Source organism: Bombina bombina, chromosome 6, assembly GCF_027579735.1.
Source record: "Bombina bombina isolate aBomBom1 chromosome 6, aBomBom1.pri, whole genome shotgun sequence".
In the NCBI taxonomy this organism is placed as follows: Eukaryota; Metazoa; Chordata; class Amphibia; order Anura; family Bombinatoridae; genus Bombina; species Bombina bombina.
This window is the reverse complement of record NC_069504.1, coordinates 600,925,861-600,947,753: the sequence shown is the minus strand read 5'-3', so window position 1 is coordinate 600,947,753 and position 21,893 is coordinate 600,925,861. Positions and strand designations below refer to the sequence as shown.

Below are 21,893 nucleotides of genomic sequence, written 5' to 3'. Positions count from 1 at the left end.
TGTTTTTGATGGCTATTTCCTCGGCTCGAAGAGTCTCTGAGTTATCTGCCTTACATTGTGATTCTCCTTATCTGATTTTTCATTCAGACAAGGTAGTTCTGCGTACTAAACCTGGGTTCTTACCTAAGGTAGTTACTAACAGGAATATCAATCAAGAGATTGTTGTTCCATCACTGTGTCCTAACCCTTCTTCAAAGAGGGAACGACTTTTGCATAATCTAGACGTAGTCCGTGCCCTGAAGTTCTATTTGCAGGCAACTAAAGATTTTCGTCAAACTTCTTCCCTGTTTGTCGTTTACTCTGGACAGAGAAGAGGTCAAAAGGCTTCGGCTACCTCTCTCTCTTTTTGGCTTCGTAGCATAATACGTTTAGCCTATGAGACTGCTGGACAGAAGCCTCCTGAAAGGATTACAGCTCATTCTACTAGAGCTGTGGCTTCCACCTGGGCCTTTAAAAATGAGGCCTCTGTTGAACAGATTTGCAAGGCTGCAACTTGGTCTTCACTTCACACTTTTTAAAAATTTTACAAATTTGACACTTTTGCTTCTTCGGAGGCTATTTTTGGGAGAAAGGTGCTTCAGGCAGTGGTTCCTTCTGTTTAAGGTTCCTGCCTTGTCCCTCCCTTCATCCGTGTACTTTAGCTTTGGTATTGATATTCCATAAGTAATGGATGACCCGTGGACTGACTACACTTAACAAGAGAAAACATAATTTATGCTTACCTGATAAATTTATTTCTCTTGTAGTGTAGTCAGTCCACGGCCCGCCCTGTCTTTAAGGCAGATCTAAATTTTAATTAAACTCCAGTCACCACTGCACCCTATGGTTTCTCCTTTCTCGTCTGGTTTTGGTCGAATGACTGAATATGACATGTGAGGGGTGGAGCTATATAACAGCTCTGCTTGGGTGATCCTCTTGCAGCTTCCTGTTAGGAAGAGATATATTCCATAAGTAATTGATGACCCGTGGACTGACTACACTACAAGAGAAATAAATTTATCAGGTAAGCATAAATTATATTTTTATGCTTACCTGATAAATTTCTTTCTTTCTTGACATGGTGAGTCCATGGCCCGACCTGTTTTCTTTTACAAGATACGATAAGTCCACGGATTTAATCCTTACTCGTGGGATATCGCCTCCTGGTCAGCAGGAGGAGGCAAAGAGCACCACAGCAGAGCTGTATATATAGCTCCTCCCTTCCCTCCCACTCCAGTCATTCTCTTTGCCTGTGTTAGTGATAGGAAGAGGTAAAGTGAGGTATTAGTTTAGATTCTTCAATCAAGAATTTATTATTTTTAAAATGGTGCCAAAGTGTGCTATTTTACTATAGGGTGTAGCTGTATTCCTTCTCAGCCTCTAGAGTAGAGCTACAGGTGGCTTTAGAGCAATGGGAACTGGTGGGGTTTTAGCCTCACTGCGCCTCCCATACTTGTGCTGCCCTTCTGGAATATGGTCTTAGCATATAGTAACTAAGGCCCTTCTGTGTCCACAGAGCTGCTGGAGGGAGAAGACCTCTGGATCCTGTGGGACATCTCATGCTGTTACTCAGCATTGAGGTAAGTGCAGTCTTTATGTTTCTGGGGGCAAAATTCTCAGATATGGCTGTACACTTTTTCTTCTACTGGGGACAGATTGTGGACTCTCAACAAGGAGAAGAAGTGTTCCTTGTCTACAGAGTGTGGGTCCTCTTAGAATTATGTAGCACCCACATGGTTAGGATAATCTCCCTAAAACTGCGTGTTTCTTAACATTGACACGCTTAAAGGGGTCATTGTTATCTGGTGGATGTCTCCCAAGGGTTTTTTTTGGGGCTGACGCTGGGGAATGTATTAGGCTCTCTTTATTACCGGAGTCTCCGGTTTTCACTCTGGGCTAATTACAGGGTTTCCTGTAGCGGAGTCGTCACGACCGCGTGGGCATGGTTTCATTTTTGCCCCGGTCTTACAATATGGCCGTTTCACTTAGTTTCTATGGGCTTGGTTAATGCCCAAGAATAGGCGGGACTTCCTTGGCACGCTGGGGCTGAAGAAAAGCCGCGCAGCACTTACTTCAGGAAGTCCCAGTCTCTGATAAAGTGCTGCTAGTGGAACGCTACAACCGCATGGTTTCTAAACAAGCGGTCTGCTGCGTTGTAGTGTTGATCCGGACCTGCAATTCAAGGTGGATTTGTCCGTTGCTCGATCGAGGGGGCAGGTAGGAGCCTCAGCAGAGCTGCTGGGGCTAGGTGCAGGTTTTAACATTTTATTTGGTCTCGGAAGTTTTTCAAAATTTATTGCCCTTTGTAGTTCACAAGTATTTAGCAAAACAAACTGCTTTTATTGTGTATATTGGGTACTGTCAGTCAGTTTTTCTTGAAAATAAAAATATTTATTTTTTATTTTTTGTTTATTTTTAAAGAGACAGGTTGTTATTTGTATTTTCTGTCAAATAATGGATTCAGACGTAATTCCAACCGTTCCATGCTCTATGTGCATGAATGTCCCTGTGGAACCTCCTGTTCCTTTTTGCCTTTCATGTGTCCAGAGGGCTTTACACTATAAAGACCAAATTTTTTATGACACTTCATTGCCTAAAGCGGATGCTTCTAAGGAATCTACAGATGAGATGCAGAGTATGCCGCAGCTTTCTCCCCAAGTCTTTAACTCCCGCTCAGGCGGTGCCAGGTATTTTGCCAGTTTCTGCCGCATTTACTTTAAAAGACATTGCTGCAGTGATGTCTTCTACTCTTTCCGAGGCGTTATCTAATTTTCCAAATATATCGCACGGCAAGCGTACAAGAAGCGACAATTGTGTGGTCAATTCAGCCTCTGATTCTCTGATGGCGATTGAGGACGTACCCGCCCACAGTGAACGGGAGGGTACGGAGGTCCTGTCTGAAGGTGAACTCTCTGATTCGGGGAGCGCCTTGCCCGTGACTGACTCTGAAGTCTCTTTCAGGTTTAAACTTGAACACCTTCGCCTATTACTAAGGGAGGTGTTGGTTACTCTGGATGATTGTGACTCAATAGTGGTCCATCCAGAAAAATTGAGTAAGTTGGACAAATATTTGGAAGTTCCTTCCTACTCGGATGTATTTCCAGTCCCTAAGAGAACTTCAGAGATCCTTGCTAAAGAATGGGAGAGGCCAGGTATTCCATTCTCCCCTTCTCCTATTTTTAAGAAGATGTACCCTATAGCTGACACTATTAGGGATTCTTGGCAGACGGTCCCCAAGATTGAGGGTGCCATCTCTACCCTGGCCAAACGGACTACTATCCCTATTGAGGATAGTTGTGCTTTTAAGGACCCCATGGATAAGAAGTTGGAGGGTTTCCTTAAAAAGATGTATGTTCACCAGGGATTCCTTTAACAACCGGTGGCCTGTAATGTTACAGTTACCACTGCGGCCGCTTATTGGTTTGATACCCTGGAAGAGTCTCTTAAGGTGGGGACTCCTCTGGAAGAGATTAAAGCTCTTAAGTTAGCTAAGTTATTACGGATGCTTCTCTGCAGATCACTAAATTGGCGGCTAATAGTTCGGGCTTTGCCATCTTAGCGCGCAGGGCTTTATGGTTGAAGTCTTGGTCCGCGGATGTGTCATCCAAGTCTAAGCTTTTGGCTATTCCTTACATGGGGAAGACCCTGTTCGGGCCTGACTTGAAGGAAATTATTTCTGACATCACGGGAGGCAAGGGTCATCTCCTCCCTCAGGATAAAAAGTCGAAACAGAGAGGGCGACAGAATAATTTTCATTCCTTTCGGAATTTCAAAGGAGTCCCCTCCTCCTCTTCCGCTAAACAGGAAGGTAATTATTCACAGACCAAGTCCACTTGGAGACCCAACCAGTCTTGGAACAAAGGTAAACAATCCAAGAAACCAGCTGCTGCTACCAAGTCAGAATGAAGGGTCGGCCCACGATCCGGGACCGGATCTAGTTGGGGGCAGACTTTTTCTCTTTGTCCAGGCTTGGATAAGAGATATTCAGGATCCCTTGACACTAGAAATTGTGTCTCAGGGGTATCAGTTGGAGTTCAGAAATTCTCCCCCCCAGAGGAAGATTTCTTCTTTCTCGATTATCTGTAGACCAGATAAAAAGAGAGGCGTTCTTACGTTGTGTAGGAGACCTCTTTTCCATGGGAGTCCGACACAGGAACAGGGACAAGGGTTTTATTCAAATTTGTTTGTAGTTCCCAAAAAAGAGGGAACAATTCGGCCCATTTTAGATCTCAAAAGTCTAAACAAGTTTCTCAGGGTTCCATCTTTCCAGATGGAAACTATTCGTACCATTCTTCCATTGATCCAGGAGGGTCAATTTATGATTACCATGGATCTAAAGGATGCATATCTACATGTTCCTATCTACAAAGATCATCACAAGTTTCTCCATTTTGCCTTTCTGGACAAACATTTTCAGTTCGTGGCTCTTCCTTTCGGTCTAGCCACGGAGCCCAGAATCTTCACAAAGGTTCTGGGGTCTCTTCTAGCGGTTCTCAGGCCGCGGGGCATTGCAGTGGCGCCTTATCTGGACGATATAATCTGATCCAGGCGTCGTCTTATCAGCTAACAAAGTCTCATACCGACATTGTTCTGTCCTTTCTAAGGACTCACGGGTGGAAAGTGAATCTAGAAAAAAGTTTGTTAGTTCTACAGGCAAAGGTTCCTTTCTTGGGAACTCAAATCGACTCTCTGTCCATGAAGATCTTTTTGACGGACGTCAAAGTTAAAGATTCTGAATACCTGCCGAACTCTTCAGTTCAATCCTCGGCCGTCAGTGGCTCAGTGCATGAAGGCAATTTGATTGATGGTAGCGGCAATGGACATCATTCCGTTTGCTCGTTTTCATCTCAGACCTCTATAACTGAGCATGCTCAGACAATGGAATGGAGATTATGCCAATTTAGATAGATCTAGATCAGGAGACAAGGGACTCTCTTCTATTGTGGTTGTCGCCGGATCATCTGTCCCAAGGGACATGCTTCCGCAGACCCTCTTGGGTGATAGTGACAACGGACGCCAGCCTGATGGGATGGGGAGCGGTCTAGAACTCCCTGAGGGCTCAGGTTGTGTGGACTCGATCGGAGTCTCTACTTCCCATCAACATCCTGGAGTTGAGAGCAATATTCAATGCGCTTCAGGCTTGGCCTCACTTGGCTTCGGCCAAATTCATCAGATTCCAGTCAAACAACATCACGACTGTAGCTTACATCAATCATCAGGGAGGAACCAGGAGTTCCTTAGCGATTACATAAGTAGCCAGGATAATTCAGTGGGCAGAGGCTCACTCCTGTTGTCTGTCAGCAATCTACATCCCAGGAGTGGAAAACTGAGAAGCGGATTTTCTGAGCAGACAGACTTTTCATCCGGGGGAATGGGAGGTCCATCCGGAGGTATTTGCCAACCTGATTCTCAAGTGGGGCAGACCGGAGTTGGATCTTATGGCATCTCGTCAGAATGCCAAACTTCCGAGATACGGATCCAGGTCCAGGGATCCTCAAGTCGAACTGATAGACGCCTTGGCAGTGCCTTGGTCATTCAACCTAGCTTATGTGTTCCCTCCGTTTGCTCTCCTTCCTCGGGTGATTGCTCAAATCAAACAGGAGACGGCTTTGGTGATCCTCATCGCTCCTGCGTGGCCTCGCAGGACTTGGTATGCCGATCTGGTGGACATGTCATCTCAGCCACCATGGAAGCTTCCATTGAGGAAAGACATTTTCTCATTCAGGGACCCTTCCATCATCCGAATCTAGTTTCTCTGCAGCTAACTGTTTGGAGATTGAACGCTTGATTTTATCTAAGCGAGGATTCTCTGATTCGGTCATTGATACCTTGATTCAGGCACGTAAGCCTGTTACTAGGAAGATTTACCATAAGAAATTGCGTAAATGTCTTTATTGGTGCGACTCCAAGGGTTACTCTTGGAGTAGGGTTAGGATTCCCAGGATTTTGTCTTTTCTCCAAGAAGGATTGGAGAAAGGATTGTCAGCCAGTTCCTTAAAGGGACAGATTTCTGCTTTGTCTATTTTGCTACACAAGCGTCTGGCAGATGTTCCAGATGTTCAGGCTTTTTGTCAGGCTCTGACTAGAATCAGGCCTGTGTTTAGACCAATTGCTCCTCCTTGGAGTTTGAATTTAGTTCTTAATGTTCTTCAAGGGGTTCCGTTTGAACCTATGCATTCCATAGATATTAAGTTGTTATCTTGGAAGGTTTTGTTTTTGGTTGCTATTTCTTCTGCTCGCAGAGTTTCTGAGCTTTCGGCTTTACAATGTCATTCTCCTTATCTTATTTTTCATGGGGGTAAGGTGGTGTTACGTACCAAGCCTGGTTTTCTTCCTAAGGTTGTTTCTAATAAAAATATTAATCAGGAAATTGTTGTTCCTTCCTTGTGTCCTACTCCTTCTTCTAAGAAAGAGCGCCTGTTACATAATTTGGACGTGGTCCGTGCCTTGAAGATCTACTTACAGGCGACTAAGGATTTTCGTCAATCATCTTCTCTGTTTGTTGTTTTCTCGGGGAAACGTAGGGGTCAGAAAGCTACGGCTACCTCTCTTTCTTTTTGGCTGAAGAGTATCATCCGTTTTGCATATGAGACTGCTGGACGGCAGTCTCGTGAACGAATTACGGCTCACTCCACTAGGGCTTTGGCTTCCTCATGGGCATTCAAAAATGATGCTTCTGTTGAACAGCAGCGCTGCAACTTGGTCGTCTCTTCACACTTTTTCCAAATTTTCCAAATTCAATACTTTTGCCTCGTCTGAGGCTGTTTTTGGGAGGAAAGTTCTTCAAGCAGTGATGCCTTCCGTTTATGTTACCTGTCTTGTCCCTCCCGTTTCATCCGTGTACTATAGCTTTGGTATTGTATCCCACAAGTAAGGATGAAATCCGTGGACTCATCGTATCTTGTAAAAGAAAATGAAACTTATTCTTACCTGATAAATTTGTTTCTTTTACGATACGATGAGTCCACGGCCCACCCTGTTTTTTCTGAGACAGGTCTTTAATTTTGTTAAACTTCAATCACCTCTGCACCTTGGCTTTTCCTTTCTCTTCCTAACTTCGGTCAAATGACTGGAGTGGGAGGGAAGGGAGGAGGTATATATATATACAGCTCTGCTGTGGTGCTCTTTGCCTCCTTCTGCTGACCAGGAGGCGATATCCCACAAGTAAGGATGAAATCCGTGGACTCATCGTATCGTAAAAGAAACAAATTTATCAGGTAAGAATAAATTTCATTTTTTCAGACAGTTTCTCTTTGTCATATAAACCTCAGGCACCTCTGCACCTTTATGTTATTTCCTTTCTATTCTTTTCCTTCGGTCGAATGACTGGGGGTTGTGGGAAGGGAAGTTATACTTAACAGCTCTGCTGTGGTGCTTTTTGCCTCCACTTGCTGGCCAGCACTTGCTGGCCAGGAGTGATATTCCCAACAGTAATTGATTATGATCCGTGGACTCACCATGTCAAGAAATAAATAAATGTAGCAGGTAAGCATAAATGTAGTTTTTATAGTTAACATGTAAATCCCTTTCTATTTCTGATGGGAACCTCGTTTTTCTGTTCTTCTTTACTTTAACTCCTCTTTTTTTCTCCTCCATCTCTTCCTCTCTATCTTTGTTTCAAAGGACAATACACACATTGTAATTACAATATTGTTTTGCAGTCATATTTGCTGAGTGTGAACCTTTTTGTAATAAATAAACTGCTTGTTTGCTGCAGTTGTTTTAAATGCCAAACTCCACCCACCACGGGCCCTATTTGAAGGACTTGCTTCTGGAGATGGCACAGCTAGCCGCAGTGATTATATTTACAAAGCCTGCTATGTGTTTCAATTTTTCTTATGTCTGCTCAAGCCAAGCAGGGACTGATATGTGAAAGGGTCTAGCTTTTTCATTTTGAGTCCTTAGAACTGTAAAACGCACAATATTCAAAATTAAATTACAGGAAAACGGGCAATAAATAGTAATTTATATTACAATCTCAGTATTTACTGTGCCTTTAAACATGGCTGTGGGCAGGAGTAGTAGTAGTCTAATATTAACTCATTTGTAATATACTGTATTATAAAAGTAATATGACATTGATAGAACATTTAAATGACCATAATAGTAAAAAAAAAAAAAAAAGACATGCTCTAATTCTACACTACTGTGTGTTTAAACCCCGTAGAAGTGCCTCTTGGGACCTTCAGAGAACTCTCGGTCCAAAGCGGAAACTGCTGCTTATCCAATCAGAAAATAGCTAGTCGCAGAACTCATGTACAACTGGAGCTGCTGATTGGATCAGTGGTCTTTTCCACGTGGGACCAGCAGTGTTCTGCAGGTCCTGAGCAGCATTTCTATTGTGTGTTTGATCCCTTTGCAGGGTTTAAACACACAGTAGTGTAGGGTCAATTGTCCTAAAATTACATGTCCTACCAAATTAGAGCATGTCATTTTTAAAATATCCTTAATTTCTCTTTTTTGGACACTTTTCTTATTCAAAAAAATAAAAAAAATACTATGACATGATACGATACTACAGAGTAAACATTGATTTACTGATGAATCTTATTGATAAACTTTTCTTTTGCATTCTGTTGTTCAGATCCCTCAAGTCACAAGTCACTCTTGAACTGGATGCTCGTTACTTCCTGTGAGCAGGGTCATCTGAGTTTGGTCAAGCTCCTTGTGCTGACATATAATGCTGATGCAGACTGCTTTGCAGTACGAAACAATGAATTTCCAGTTCTCAAAAAGCTGCCCCTTTATGCTGCTGTCATGGCAGGTGAAGTACATGTATTTGTTTCATAATCCACATTACTTATTATTTATGAATGCATTTTCAGATCTCTCAAATCTCTCAAATAATCCATCTAGATGTTTTCTGTAAATTGTCAAGATGGAGGAACAGAATGATTTGTAGTCAGCTTTATAATGTAATGCATTTTAGTGCTTGTATAAGCCAGGATACAAAACTAAACATAGTTGATATGGTCCAATAACAACGGCAGTATATAAATCAGGATTTGATGTACTGCATTACAAACGCAACCAAAGCACTTTTCATCTTCAGACTTTTTTTTTTTTTAAAAGTCTGAGGTTGTGTGGTGTGCTATAGCAGAGCGAGTTGCCATTTGCACAAGTCACATCATTTAAATGAACATTTGGAGCATAATACTAGAGTGCAGATGTCTATTAAGGGAAATAATCAGTATATTTCAATACTTTACCTATCATATATGTATATATGTATTTAAAAATGATTGCATGATGATTATTTTTTTATTTATTTAAAATAGTTGCCTAACCAGCTTATGAAATTAGCATAGAGGATTCACATGCACCTAAAGAGCTTAGAATGTTGTCTTTAGAATGAATTCAGCAATACTAAATTCTGGAGCAGGAATCAACAATAATGAAGATGCTCAGTTTGTAAACCTCTTGGTTCTAACGTGATCAAGCTGAACAATGGTATAATCTCAATGTAAAATGTAAACTGCAGTACTTAAAGGGCCATAATACCCAAATGTTTAAACACTTAAAAGTGATGCAGCATAGCTGTAAAAAGCTGTCTAGAAAATATCACCTGAACATCTCTATGTAAAAAAGAAAGATATTTTACCTCAAAAGTTCCTCAGTAGCCACCTCCCATTGTAAAGGATTTCTAAGCAGCATTTTAGTGTGTCTGTCCTAGGACAGCAGAAGGGATGAGCATTGTGCACTCTCATATTATTTCACCAATCAGGTAAAGGAAGCTTACTATGAAATCTCATGAGAGTTAAGTCAAATCTCATGAGATCACAGTAAAAGAGTTCATGACCTCAGCACTGCTGATGCTGATTGGCTGCTGTTCATTTCTTCATTTTTTTTTAATTTTTTTACCTGCAGCTGGGAGCAGCTGAGTATAACTTTTTACACAGAACTTACTCTGCTGAGCTGAGGAGATTGTGAGGTAAAATATCTTCCTTTTTTACATAGATATGCTCAGGTGATATTTTCCTGTTAGCTTTTTACAGTTATACTGCATCAGTTTCAAGTGATTTAGCGTATGAGTATTATGCCCCTTTAATCGCAATACCATGTTATCACAACATATGTCAGCTGTAATCTTTCCAATTACAACTATACATCCACATATTTTATCAGACTTTAATCACTTTTGCTTTAATTGGAAAATCTGCAATGTCAATATATGGTAATTTAAAGGGACATTATAATCAGAACTGAAATAACCATCAGTAATGTTTGAGTTAAACTGTAACAGCCAACTACTGAGAACCACTTTGCCTTGCAAGAAAGATTCAAAGAATAAAGGATATCTTCCTTATCGGCTCCATTTGCTGCTCATGTAAATTATCAAGCTGATCAATCACAGGGATCCTTTGCCCCAATATTATAGTCCTGATAAAGTATGTGCACTCACTTAGAGACATAGTGGTGTAACCTCTAATATGTTGATTAAACACATTGGGTAGCTGTAGTTCTTTAAACTGCATTTCTTTCTAAGATGGTGAGAGTCCACAAAAATCCTTGTGGTAATTAATCTCCTGACCACCAGGAGGATGCAAACCCACCCCACACCAAAGCTGTAAGTATCCTTCATACTTCCCTTTCCCTCCAAGTAATTCTCTGCCTCATTAAGGAGAGGGCAAGGATAGAGATCTTCATGATTACTGAAGAATTACAGGGAAATGCATCCCACATTTTAACAAATGAATAGTTCCTGGAAGTGAAGGACATAGGATGGTACTGGCTGTGCAATGTAAATCAACTCTCTAGAGTTGTGGTCACAAGCCTGTCACTGGGATAGTTCCTTAACCTCCTTCTGTTTGGATATGAAGATGCACTCCCTCAGTATATCCTCTACTGTTAGTTACAGTACTGGATGGACAATCTACTGGCCCTACATGTTGGATTCAGGGTAAGATCAGTGGTGGGGCAACTAATGGGTAAGTACCTGCATTCCCCTTTACAGCCCTTAGCAGGTTATTAGCAGGAAAACTAAGGTCTAGATTTATGAAGCTCCGATATTGGTTTCGGAGCCCCAGCCATTGCAGGTTCACACGAGCATACCTGCAGCGAAGAGTTAAAAACCAGCGGTCATGAGACCGCTGCTTCTAAACCCACTACGCCACCTGTAATGTTGTATGTCAATCCCCCCCTGACTTTTCCAACCAGGGAGATTGACCGGAGTAGACTGTCCCTTTAACTGATATCGTACAAATACGTTTGTTGAGTGCTTAAAAATTAGAGAGCTTTGCAGTACTTTATACACTGTTTCTCTGATTTGACTGTTATCCCTTTTCTTACTGAGATGCTGATGTTGGGTTTATTGGCTTCCGCTTCTTCACTATTGCATAGTTTACTATCGAGCAGTCTGGAACTGTTACTAGGCTAGATGCTGTAGCTCAGTGGTTATGTTTGCTGCCTCATATACCAAAGGTTGAAAGCTTGAATCAGCCTGCCGTTGCAAGTGTCTTTATTAGAGGGGAGATAATCCCTTGCGATTCTGTCTGCTCTCCTGCTCGGCTTTGCTGTACTTGTCTTAATTTTGTTTTTCAGTCTTAGATTTCTTCTACAAGATACGACGAGTCCACGGATTTCATCCTTATGGGATATTATCCTCCTGCTAACAGGAAGTGGCAAAGAGCACCACAGCAGAGCTGTATTTATAGCTCATCCCTTCCCCTCCACCACCAGTCATTCTCTTTGCCTGTGTTATACTAGGAAGACATGGTAAAGTGAGGTGTTAGTTTTAGTATATTCAATCAAGAATTTTTTTATTTTAAATAGTACCGGTGCGTACTATTTTCCTCAGGGGGATATGAAAGAAGATTTCTGCCCTGAGGTTGATGATCTTAGCAGTTGTAACTAAGATCCACTCTGGTTCCCACAAGACTTCTGAAGGTAACCATGAGACATCTTCAGGGTGGAGACCGGTTTCATGCTTCAAGCAGCATTAAAGGGCCATTATACACTCATTTTTTCTTTGCATAAATGTTTTGTAGATGATCTATTTATAAAGCCCATAAAGTTTTTTTTTTTTTAAAAAAATGTATAATTTTGCTTATTTTTTAAATAACATTGCTAACCAAGCCCCAAAGTTTTATTTGAATACCGTCAGCTACCTTCTCCAGCTTGCTCCTGTTTGTGTAAAGGGTCTTTTCATATGCAAAGGAAGGGGGAGGGGGGGAGTGTCTTATTTGCCACTTGCAGTGGGCTTTCCAACTGCCTTTTCAACAGAGCTAAACTGAAAGCTTCTAAGTAAGTTTTTAAACCATTTTATACTGGATTTTTATATCAGTATCTGTGCATCTTATTCTTTATAGTAGTGTCTATTACATGCAGCTATATGAAAATGAGTGTATACTGTCCCTTTAAGGTATATGCAGCCTTTTATTTTCTGAGGAGACTTGGTATATCAGAATTGGCTGACATGTATTTCCCTGTATGGGAATGGGGTAAGCAGTAATCCTATTATTCAGAAAGTGGTTACTGGAGTCCCTGGAGTTTTATTACAGATAGTTTACATTTTATGGGCTTTCATGACATTATGGGAGAGGCAATATAAAACGATTCCTAAAGTTTTTATTTTTTGGCATTAAACTGGCTGTTTACTGATGTGTTGAGGGGGCACATTGATTTTATTACATTGTGTGTTAAAACCGCTTCTCCATGCAGTTGAATTTGGGCCTGCTCCGGTATCGACCTTAAGGGGCGGGGGCCTATTTTCAAACGCTTAGATGCGCACTTCCTTCAGTCTAGGCAGCAGTAACTCCGGTGGCTTCTGACTGTGTACTAGCTCCAGAGTGTTGGATAGCTGTTTCGAAGTACCTTGGGGGCAGGTAGGCGCCACAGGTGTAGATGCCTTGGCATTGTCTTGGTTGTTCAACCTAGCTTATGTGTTTCCACCGTTTCCTCTCCTTCCACGCGTGATTGCTCGAATCAAACAGGAGAGAGCTTTGGTGATCCTGATAGTGCCTGCGGGGCCACGTAGGACTTGGTATGTGGATCTAGTGGACATGTCTTCGCTACCACCGTGGAAACTTCCTTTGAGAAAGGGCCTTCTCATTCAAGGTCCTTTCCAACATCCAAATCTAACTTCTCTGCAGCTGACTGCATGGAGATTGAACGCTTGATTTTATCGAAGCGAGGATTCTCTGATTCTGTTATCAGTACCTTGATACAGGCTAGAAAGCCTTTCACTAGAAAGATATATCATAAGATATGGCGTAAATATCTTTTGGTGTGAATCCAAGGGCTACTCATGGAGTAAAGTTAGGATTCCTAGGATTTTGTCTTTTCTCCAAGAAGGATTGGAGAAAGGCTTTTCAGCTAGTTTCTTAAAGGGACAAATTTCAGCAATTTTCTTTCACTACCGTTTGGCAGATGTGCCAGATGTTCAGTCTTTTTGTCAGGCTCTAACCAGAATTAAGCCCGTATTTTGACCAATTACTCCTCCCTGGAGTTTAAATTTAGTTCTTCGAGTTCTTCAAGGGGTTCAGTTTGAACCTTTACATTCCATAGATATAAAATTATTATCTTGGAAAGTTCTGTTTTTGGTTGCTATTTCTTCTGCTCTACGAGTTTCTGAGCTTTCAGCATCACAGTGTGATTAGCCTTATCTATTTTTCATTCTGATAAGGTGGTTTTACGTATCAAACCTGGATTTCTTCCTAAGGTTGTTTCAAATAAGAATATTAATCAGGAAATTATTGTTCCTTCATTGTGTCCTAATCCTTCTTCCAAGAAGGAGCATCTGTTACATAATTTGGACGTGGTCCGTGCCTTAAAGTTTTACTTACAGGCAACTAAGGATTTCCGTCAATCATCTTCATTGTTCATTGTTTATTCTGGAAAGCGTAGGGGTCAGAAAGCTATGGCTACCTCTCTTTCTTTCTGGCTGAGAAGTATCATCCGCCTGGCATATGAGACTGCTGGACAGCAGCCTCCTGAAACAATTACGGCTCATTCTACTAGGGCTGTGGCTTCCACATGGGCGTTTAAAAATTATTCATCTGTTGAACAGATTTGTAAGGCTGCGACTTAGTCGTCTCTTCATACTTTTTCCAAATTTTACAAATTTGATACTTTTGCTTCTTCTGAGGCTGTTTTTGGGAGGAAAGTTCTTCAAGCAGTGGTGCCTTCCGTTTAGGTCTCTGTCTTGTCCCTCCCTTTCATCCGTGTCCTGTAGCTTTGGTATTGTATCCCACAAGTAAGGATGAAATTCGTGGACTCGTTGTATCTTGTAGAAGAAAAGGAAATTTATGCTTACCTGATAAATAGATTTCTTCTTCTACGATACGACGAGTCCATGGCCCTCCCTGTCAATTTTAGACAGATTATGTTTTTTATTATTTATAACTTCAGTCATCTCTGCACCTTTTAGCTTTTCCTTTCTCTTCCTATAACCTTTGGCCGAATGGCTGGTTGTTGAGGGGAAGGGAGGAGCTATATATACAGCTCTGCTGTGGTGCTCTTTGCCACTTCCTGTTAGCAGGAGGATAATATTCCACAAGTAAGGATGAAATCCGTGGACTCATCGTATCGTAGAAGAAAATAATTTATCAGGTAAGCATAAATTTCCTTTTCTAAGACTTTCACTGTTTCACCCGTTTGCCCACCATTTCTAAAGCCTTTTCTGAGGTCATGGCAGTTATGCAGCTTTCAAGTTGATGTGTTATAATAATCCTTCTAGTTCCTCTACTAGCGGTGATGTACCTACTACTTCTATATATCTCAGATCAGTTCATGCCTTTGTCCCTTATAGTTAACTGCCTGCTGAGTGAAATATCCTCAAATAAAGTCTCCTTATTTACCTTTAGTTTGGCAGAGGATAATCCTTTACAGCAGTTATTGTTATTATTTTCAGACCCCATTCTATGTCTTTCTACAGGGGTGTTTCCTATTCCAACCAGCTGTGGGTATCACCCGTGTTGCAGGCATAGCATCCTTCTGATGTGATTTCTTATCTGACTTCAGAGGAATTGAGATGTGGCTAATCACATTGTCCTATTAAAGCAAAGAATATAGTCTTAACGGTACTTGCTTGAAAGGCATTGTGGTTTAAGTTGTTGTTGATTAACATGGTATCATAGATGATTGAAGTTAGTTTTTCAAGGGAAAAATCTTGTTTGGTCCAACCTGGACTTATTTTTTCAGCCTTGTATGGCAAGGGAGTTTTTTTCTTGCACCAGATAAAAAAGAAAGAGCGAAAATCTAGAGCAAGGACAATCCTGGCAATTGGTTTTTGTTCCTTCCACGAAAAAATCAGTTTCCACAAAAATCCACCCGGAAACCTAATCTAATCTGGAATAAGTTCAAGCAGAACAAGAAGACAACTACCAATGCAAAGTTTGCATCAAGGTACTGTTAAGATCCTGATTCTGTATTGGTCAGGTGCAGATAAAGCTATGTCAGAAGGCATGGGCTCAGTCCATCCAGGATCCTCAGGTTATGGGAATCACATATCTCAAAGAGAGCAGACTAAAGTTGCCTAGGTAATACGTTTTACAGTATTTTTTAAGTGTTTACAGGATTTAGGGGACATGGGAGTACTTGATCCCCTCCCTGTATCAGACGAGGGATATGATTTAATTTCAATCTTTTATTGTTCCAAAGAAGGAAGTATATTTATGTAGGCTCTGGGCCCTCTACTATCAGTTGTCAAAGCACAGGGAATAGCGGGGGCATCCTAATTGGACACGTTTTCCATTAGAGAAACTACCTTGGTTTCTTCACAGTCATGGATGAAAGGTTAATGGGACCAAGAGTTCCTTAACCTAGTGTACTAGCGTTTTCCTTTTGCTTCTTAGTGTCGAACTTGAGCTAAAGCTACTATCAGTTTGCAGAGGGTTACAGTTACTAATTTAGATGCTATTTTGTTTTCAAGAATTCTTCTTCATCCGCTACAGCTTTGCGTGCTACATCTGTGTAGTGGAGATCACACCAACCTGTCACAGTTAGTTCATTTGGACCAGATAGTATTACAATCTCTTTGTTCATGGCCATTCTCCATTCCTGTGACTCAGGGGATGGTTTTCCTGCATCTTTTATGGGTAAAACTTACCACAGACGCCAGTTTGTTAGGTTGGGGAGCCGTCTGGGGTTCTCAAGGAGCTCAGGGGGTTTGGTTGCCTCAGGAGGCAAGGCTGCCAATAATTGTATTGGAACTCGAGTTTTAGATAGTTTCAGGCTTGGCCTTCTCAAGGATTGGTTCTTTTCATTAATTTTCGTCAACACCACGGTATTAGCCTACATCAATCATCAGGTACCTGCAGTTCTCTAGCGATGATCGAAGTCTCTCGGTTCTTCAATTGGGCAGAAACTGATTAGTTTTCCATTTAAGTAATTCTCGTTACTGGGGTCAGCAACTGCGAAATGGACTTTCTGAGTCGCCAGACGTTACATGTGAGGTGAATGGTTCTTCATTAAGTAGGTTTTTGATCAGTTGGTGTAGCTCTGGGGTCTTTCAGAAATAGACTTACTGGTGTTTCGTCTGATCCGCAATCTCCCGAGATATGGGTTGAGGATGAGAGATCATCAAGTAGAATTGTTGGAGGCTGTATCAGATTCTTGGTTCTATCAGCTAGTTTATATTTGTATTCCAATTGTACTCTGTCAAGGGAAATTCATAGGATTAAGCAGGAACAATTTTCTGCCATATAAGAGCTCCTGCTTGACTTTAGAGGACATGGTTTGCAGATCTAGTCCGGATGTCCTTTGCTCTTCTGTGGCATCTTCGTATCCTACCAAGTCTACTTCCTTAAGGTCCGTTCTTTTAACAAAGTCTCTAAGTTGGACTACTTGGAGATGGAAAGCTTAGTTCTTTCTCAGAAAGGTTTTTTCCGACTCTATACTAAAGACTTGATTCAGAAATCTTACAATTCCTTCAGGATAGCTTAGACAATAATTTCTCGACCAGTACTCCTGTTACTCAGGTGTTCATTCAGGTTTTCTTGGGAATCAGACCTTTTGGCAAGCCTAGTTCTCCTCTATGGAGGTGAATTGGCTCTAAGAGTTTTGTAAAATTTTTCTTTGAACCTATGCATTATCTAGATATTCAATGTTTATATGGGCCATCTTATTTTTGTTATCCATTTCACAGCTAAGAGAGTATCTGAATTGTCTTCCTCATTTGGTTTTTCATCTGGGCTAGGCTATTTTAAGGAACTTTGTCAGGTTTCTTCTCTAGAAAACTTTATTCACATAATTGTGGTGCCTTTCTAATGTCCCAATCCGACTTCTTCATAGGAGAGATTACTACATAATCTGGATGTGGTTAGGGTGTTGAAATCCTATTTGCAAGCTACTAAAGATTTCCATTTGTCCTTTAGCTTGCCTGTCCTGTTTATAGGTAAACATAAGCTTAAAAGGACCACTTCAGTTTCTTTACCTTCATGTTAAAGAGTTTGATTCTCAGGGTTTACTTGGACTAGGGAGAATAGCTATGTTCAAGAGCTACAGCTCATGCAACCCATTCTGTGTCTTCATAGTGAGCTTTTCAGAATGGGTCTTAAGTAGAACAAATTGTGTGGTTGCAGCATTTTTGCATAATGTTATCCTCATGATGTGTGTCTTGGTGGAGGCAGTTTTTGAAAGAAAGGACCCTTAGGCAGTAGTTCCTGGTAAATAGATGCCTGCCTCCCCCCACCCCCCCAAGTTTTCCTTTGAGGACTTCACAGCTTAGGTATTAGTCCCCACAAGTAAGGATTTTCTTACCTGATAAATTCCTTTCTTGGTGGTGAGAGTCCACGAATTTGCCCATTTTTCTTACTGGCGGCAGTTCTGGTTTGCACCTCTTTACTTTACTACCTTCTTAGTTCTTCCTCCTGTCCTTGTCTATACATACTACTGGGAGGGAAAGGGAAGTAGGAGGGATACTTAAAGCTTTGTTTGTGGGGTAGCTTTGTTTCCTCTTGGGGGCTAGGAGATGCATTCCCACAAGTAAGGATTTTTGTGGACTCTCACCACCAAGACCATCACATCACCAGAGCTGTGTAGAATGTACCCAACAGAAGAGTACTGTGATCAATAAGTGATTACCAGTTCTTACATGTAACTCTACAGTACTGTAGAAATAATTGTGTTGCACAATTTTGTTGTACTGAGAGTATAAGTTCTGCTTCAGTAGCCCTTATTAAATAGAAAGCAAAGGGAGAGCTCCTGCAGACAAACACTTTTCTTAAATACTGGAACTTTTTATATTCTTTTGTTTGTAATGAGAACTACAGTTTTTGAAATATTTTAGTTAGAACTAACACTATATAATTTTTTTTGTCTGCTGTTCCTGTGGAGCAGGTGGAGAGATCACAATTAAAGTTTTTGTTTACCCCTGTGCATGGTCTGAGAACTTAACCCCTTGCGCCTAATATATGTAACTACTATGTCACAGGGTATTTTGTGGCCTAGCGTACCCTGTTGATGTAGTAGCTATGTCCAACCTTCTCCCTCATGCTGCGGTCCTGGCTGTCAGCTCTTACAGCTAAGATTGCAGCCAGAGAGAGAAGGCACCTGTGTTTTATATCGTGTGATGAGAGCAGGATGTGATGTCACTAGTATGTGGGCGGGGCTTAGGTCCGGTGTCTGTGTCGCAGTTAGTTTAGTACAATCAACCTGACTAGATGTGTATTGTTATGCTCTGCAATAAAATAGAGTTGTACCATCATTGCTGTGTCCTGCATATGTCCTGCATCTCATGACATGGTGTCAGAAGTTCTGGACTGCGCTTCTGTTCCTGATCGATTGCAATGTCAAAGTTTACCCCACCTGAGCCTTTTGACTTCTCTCAGCCTGCAGCTTGGCCCACATGGCGTCAGCGGTTTCAGCGCTTCAGGATTGCTTCCAAACTGAACAAGGAGAGTGGTGAAGTACAAGTCAATTCTCTTTTATACTCTATGGGGAAAGATGTGGAGCCAGTGTTCAATGCTTTTATTTTCCAAGAAGGGGAAGAATTTAACTTTGATATAGTTATGGATAAACTCAGTGCCCACTTTGTGCCCAAAAGAAATGTGATTCATGAGAGAGCTTGTTTTCACAAACGTAATCAGCGTGTGGGAGAATCTGTGGAGTCATTTGTGCGCAGCCTGTATGAATTAGCTGAATTCTGTGAGTTTGGTGTTGCTAAAGAAGAGCAAATCAGAGACAGAATAGTTATTGGAATTGCAGATGCGGAAGTCTCCCTGAAGCTGCAGTTAGAGCCTGATTTAACGTTAGACGGAGCTATTAGGATGGCCCGCCAGAGTGAACTGGTGAAAAAGCAAAGTGCTGATCTGAGGTCTGAGAGTATTGTGGATGAAGTGCAACAGTCTAGGAAAACTGCTAGTGAAAGGCACAGTGTGAGCGGTAGATCTAAAGTACTGGAAAGGCCTAGAAGTGGATGGGCGCAACATGGGCGATGCACACGGTGCTACCGGGCTCATGATCAGAGTGCTATATGCCCGGCCAGAGATAGAAGGTGCAGAAAATGCAACAGAATAGGCCATTTTGAAGTGGTGTGTAAAACTGAATACATTAAGGAGATGCAGGTGGACAGTGACCAGGAGGGTCAGGAAGTGTCTTTTGTGGGGTCTGTTGTGGAACGGACAAGCTCAGAGGAAGATTGGAAAGTTACTTTTACTGTAATGGGAGCCAAAGTTGATTTTAAGATTGACACAGGAGCAGATATCACTGTAATGTCTTTTGCTGAATTTATGAAACTGCCTCGACAGCCCCAGCTGGCGAAGGTTACTACAAATGTCCATAGTCCTGGTGGCCGCATTGATTGTGTGGGGAAATTTCTTGCCAGCTGTGAGTACAAGCAAAGGAAGTTTACCATGTGGGTGCATGTGATCCGAGGTCAGTGTGTTAACAGTTTATTGAGCAGAAAAGCAGCCTGTGACTTGGGCCTCGTGGCCAGAGTGAATGAGATTTCCGAAGATATGTTTGGCGAGTTGGGCCTACTGAACTGCAAACCTGTCCGTATAGCACTTAAAAGTGACGCAGTCCCATACAGTATTTCTACCCCTCGTAGAATCCCGTTCCCGCTCATGCCTCAAGTGGAGAAAGAGCTTATGCGCATGAAGTCTATGGGGGTTATTGAAGAGGTTGTTGAAGCGACTGATTGGTGTGCCCCCATTGTTCCAGTTGCAAAGAAAAACGGAAAGGTGCGCATCTGTGTGGACCTGAAAAGGTTGAATGAAGCAGTAAAGAGAGAGAGATTTGTGCTGCCGACATTAGAAGATATAGCTCCAAAGTTGGCTGGGGCGAAGTTCTTTTCCACATTAGACGCTTCTAGCGGCTTTTGGCAGATCCCCCTGGATCCAAAGTGCCGCAAACTGACTACCTTTATCACACCGGTAGGTCGGTTCTGCTTCTGCAGACTCCCCTTTGGGATATCCTCCGCTCCTGAAATCTTTCAAAGGGAAATGAGTTCTCTCCTGAGTGACCACGTCGGCACAGCGGTCGTCATGGACGACATTCTAGTGTATGGGTCTACAGTGGAGGAGCATGATCAGCGTTTAAGTTGTGTGGTACAGGCTATCAAAGAGTCTGGGCTGAAGCTGAATAAAGAAAAATGTCATTTTAGGAAAACTGAATTATGCTACTTTGGGCATATCATCAACGGGGATGGCATCAAGCCAGACCCCGAGAAAATTCGTGCTATTGAACAGATGAAAAGCCCTTCGGATGTGCATGAGCTGAGACAGATATTGGGCCTTGTAAACTACGTGGGCAAGTTTCTTCCAGATTTATCAACAGTTTTACACCCTGTCACAGAGTAGCTTAAGAAAGATGTTGCCTGGGTCTGGGGACCTTCACAAGAAAAAGCTTTTCTGCATGCCAAGTCCCTGTTGGGGTCTGCCCCAGTGCTGGGGTTCTACGACCCTTCAAAAAAGACTGTGGTTAGTGCCAATGCAAGCAGTTATGGGTTGGGGGCTGCACTCCTGCAGCTGAATGACAACAAACTACAGCCTATCGCCTACTGTTCCCGCACACTGACGGCTGCGGAGTCAAAATACGCCCAAATTGAGAAAGAGTGCCTGGCTGCAGTTTGGGCCTGTGAGCGCTTTCAGCGTTATCTAGTGGGTTTGGAGAAATTTAGTCTGGAAACTGACCACAAACCGCTAGTCCCTCTAATCAATTCTTATGACATTGACAAAACACCTTTGAGATGCCAGAGACTTTTAATGAGACTGCTCAGGTTCAATGTTCAGGCAGTGCATGTGCCGGGGAAACAACTGGTTGTGGCAGATACACTATCCAGGCTCCCGCTGGCTGCTGCCGAAGAATCCTCCACGGAATCGGATGTGAAAGTGTATGTTGATTCAGTTCTGGCCTCTAAGTCCATTTCTTCAAGGAAACTGGAAGAGATAAAGAAAGAGACATATTTGGACACAGATCTGCAAGAAGTTATACGGTACATAAAAGACGGCTGGCCCGAGAGCCGGGCAGCCTGGATGTCTTTAAATGCTTACCAGCCAGAGAGGTCACAGCTCACGGAGCTGGAGGGGTTGGTGCTGTTCCAAGACCGCATTGTAATTCCTGTCAGCATGAGGAAGGAGATGTTAAGCAGGATTCACGATGGCCACTTAGGCATTACAAAGTGCAGAGAAAGGGCAGCTACAGCTGTGTGGTGGCCTGGGATCAGCTCCGACATTGCAAATCATGTGTCTAAATGTGCCTTTTGCCGGGAACGCCGGCCTACTCGGAGAAGGGAGCCCTTGATGTCTACTCCGCTGCCTGCGGGGCCGTGGCAGAAAATAGTTGCTGATTTGTGTGAACTGCACGGGAAAAAGTTTCTTGTTGTGATCGACTACTATTCCAGGTATTTGGAAATTGCACCCCTGAATGATATCACAAGTCAGGCCGTTATCATTCGCCTGAAGAGCTTGTTCGCCCGCTGGGGCATTCCAATGGAGCTGGTGAGTGATAATGGTATGCAGTTCGCTTCTACA

At 42.3% G+C, this 21,893-nt stretch overlaps 1 protein-coding gene across 1 annotated transcript in view; it reads left to right on the top strand.

Moving 5' to 3' along the window:
* LRRK1 (leucine rich repeat kinase 1) overlaps nt 1-21,893 on the top strand; it is a 395,700-nt gene that overhangs the window by 129,635 nt on the left and 244,172 nt on the right. Inside the window, exon 5 of the mRNA XM_053717594.1 lies at nt 8,564-8,743. Within this exon, the coding sequence (XP_053573569.1) occupies nt 8,564-8,743 (180 nt within the window). The remainder of the gene's footprint in view (nt 1-8,563; nt 8,744-21,893) is intronic.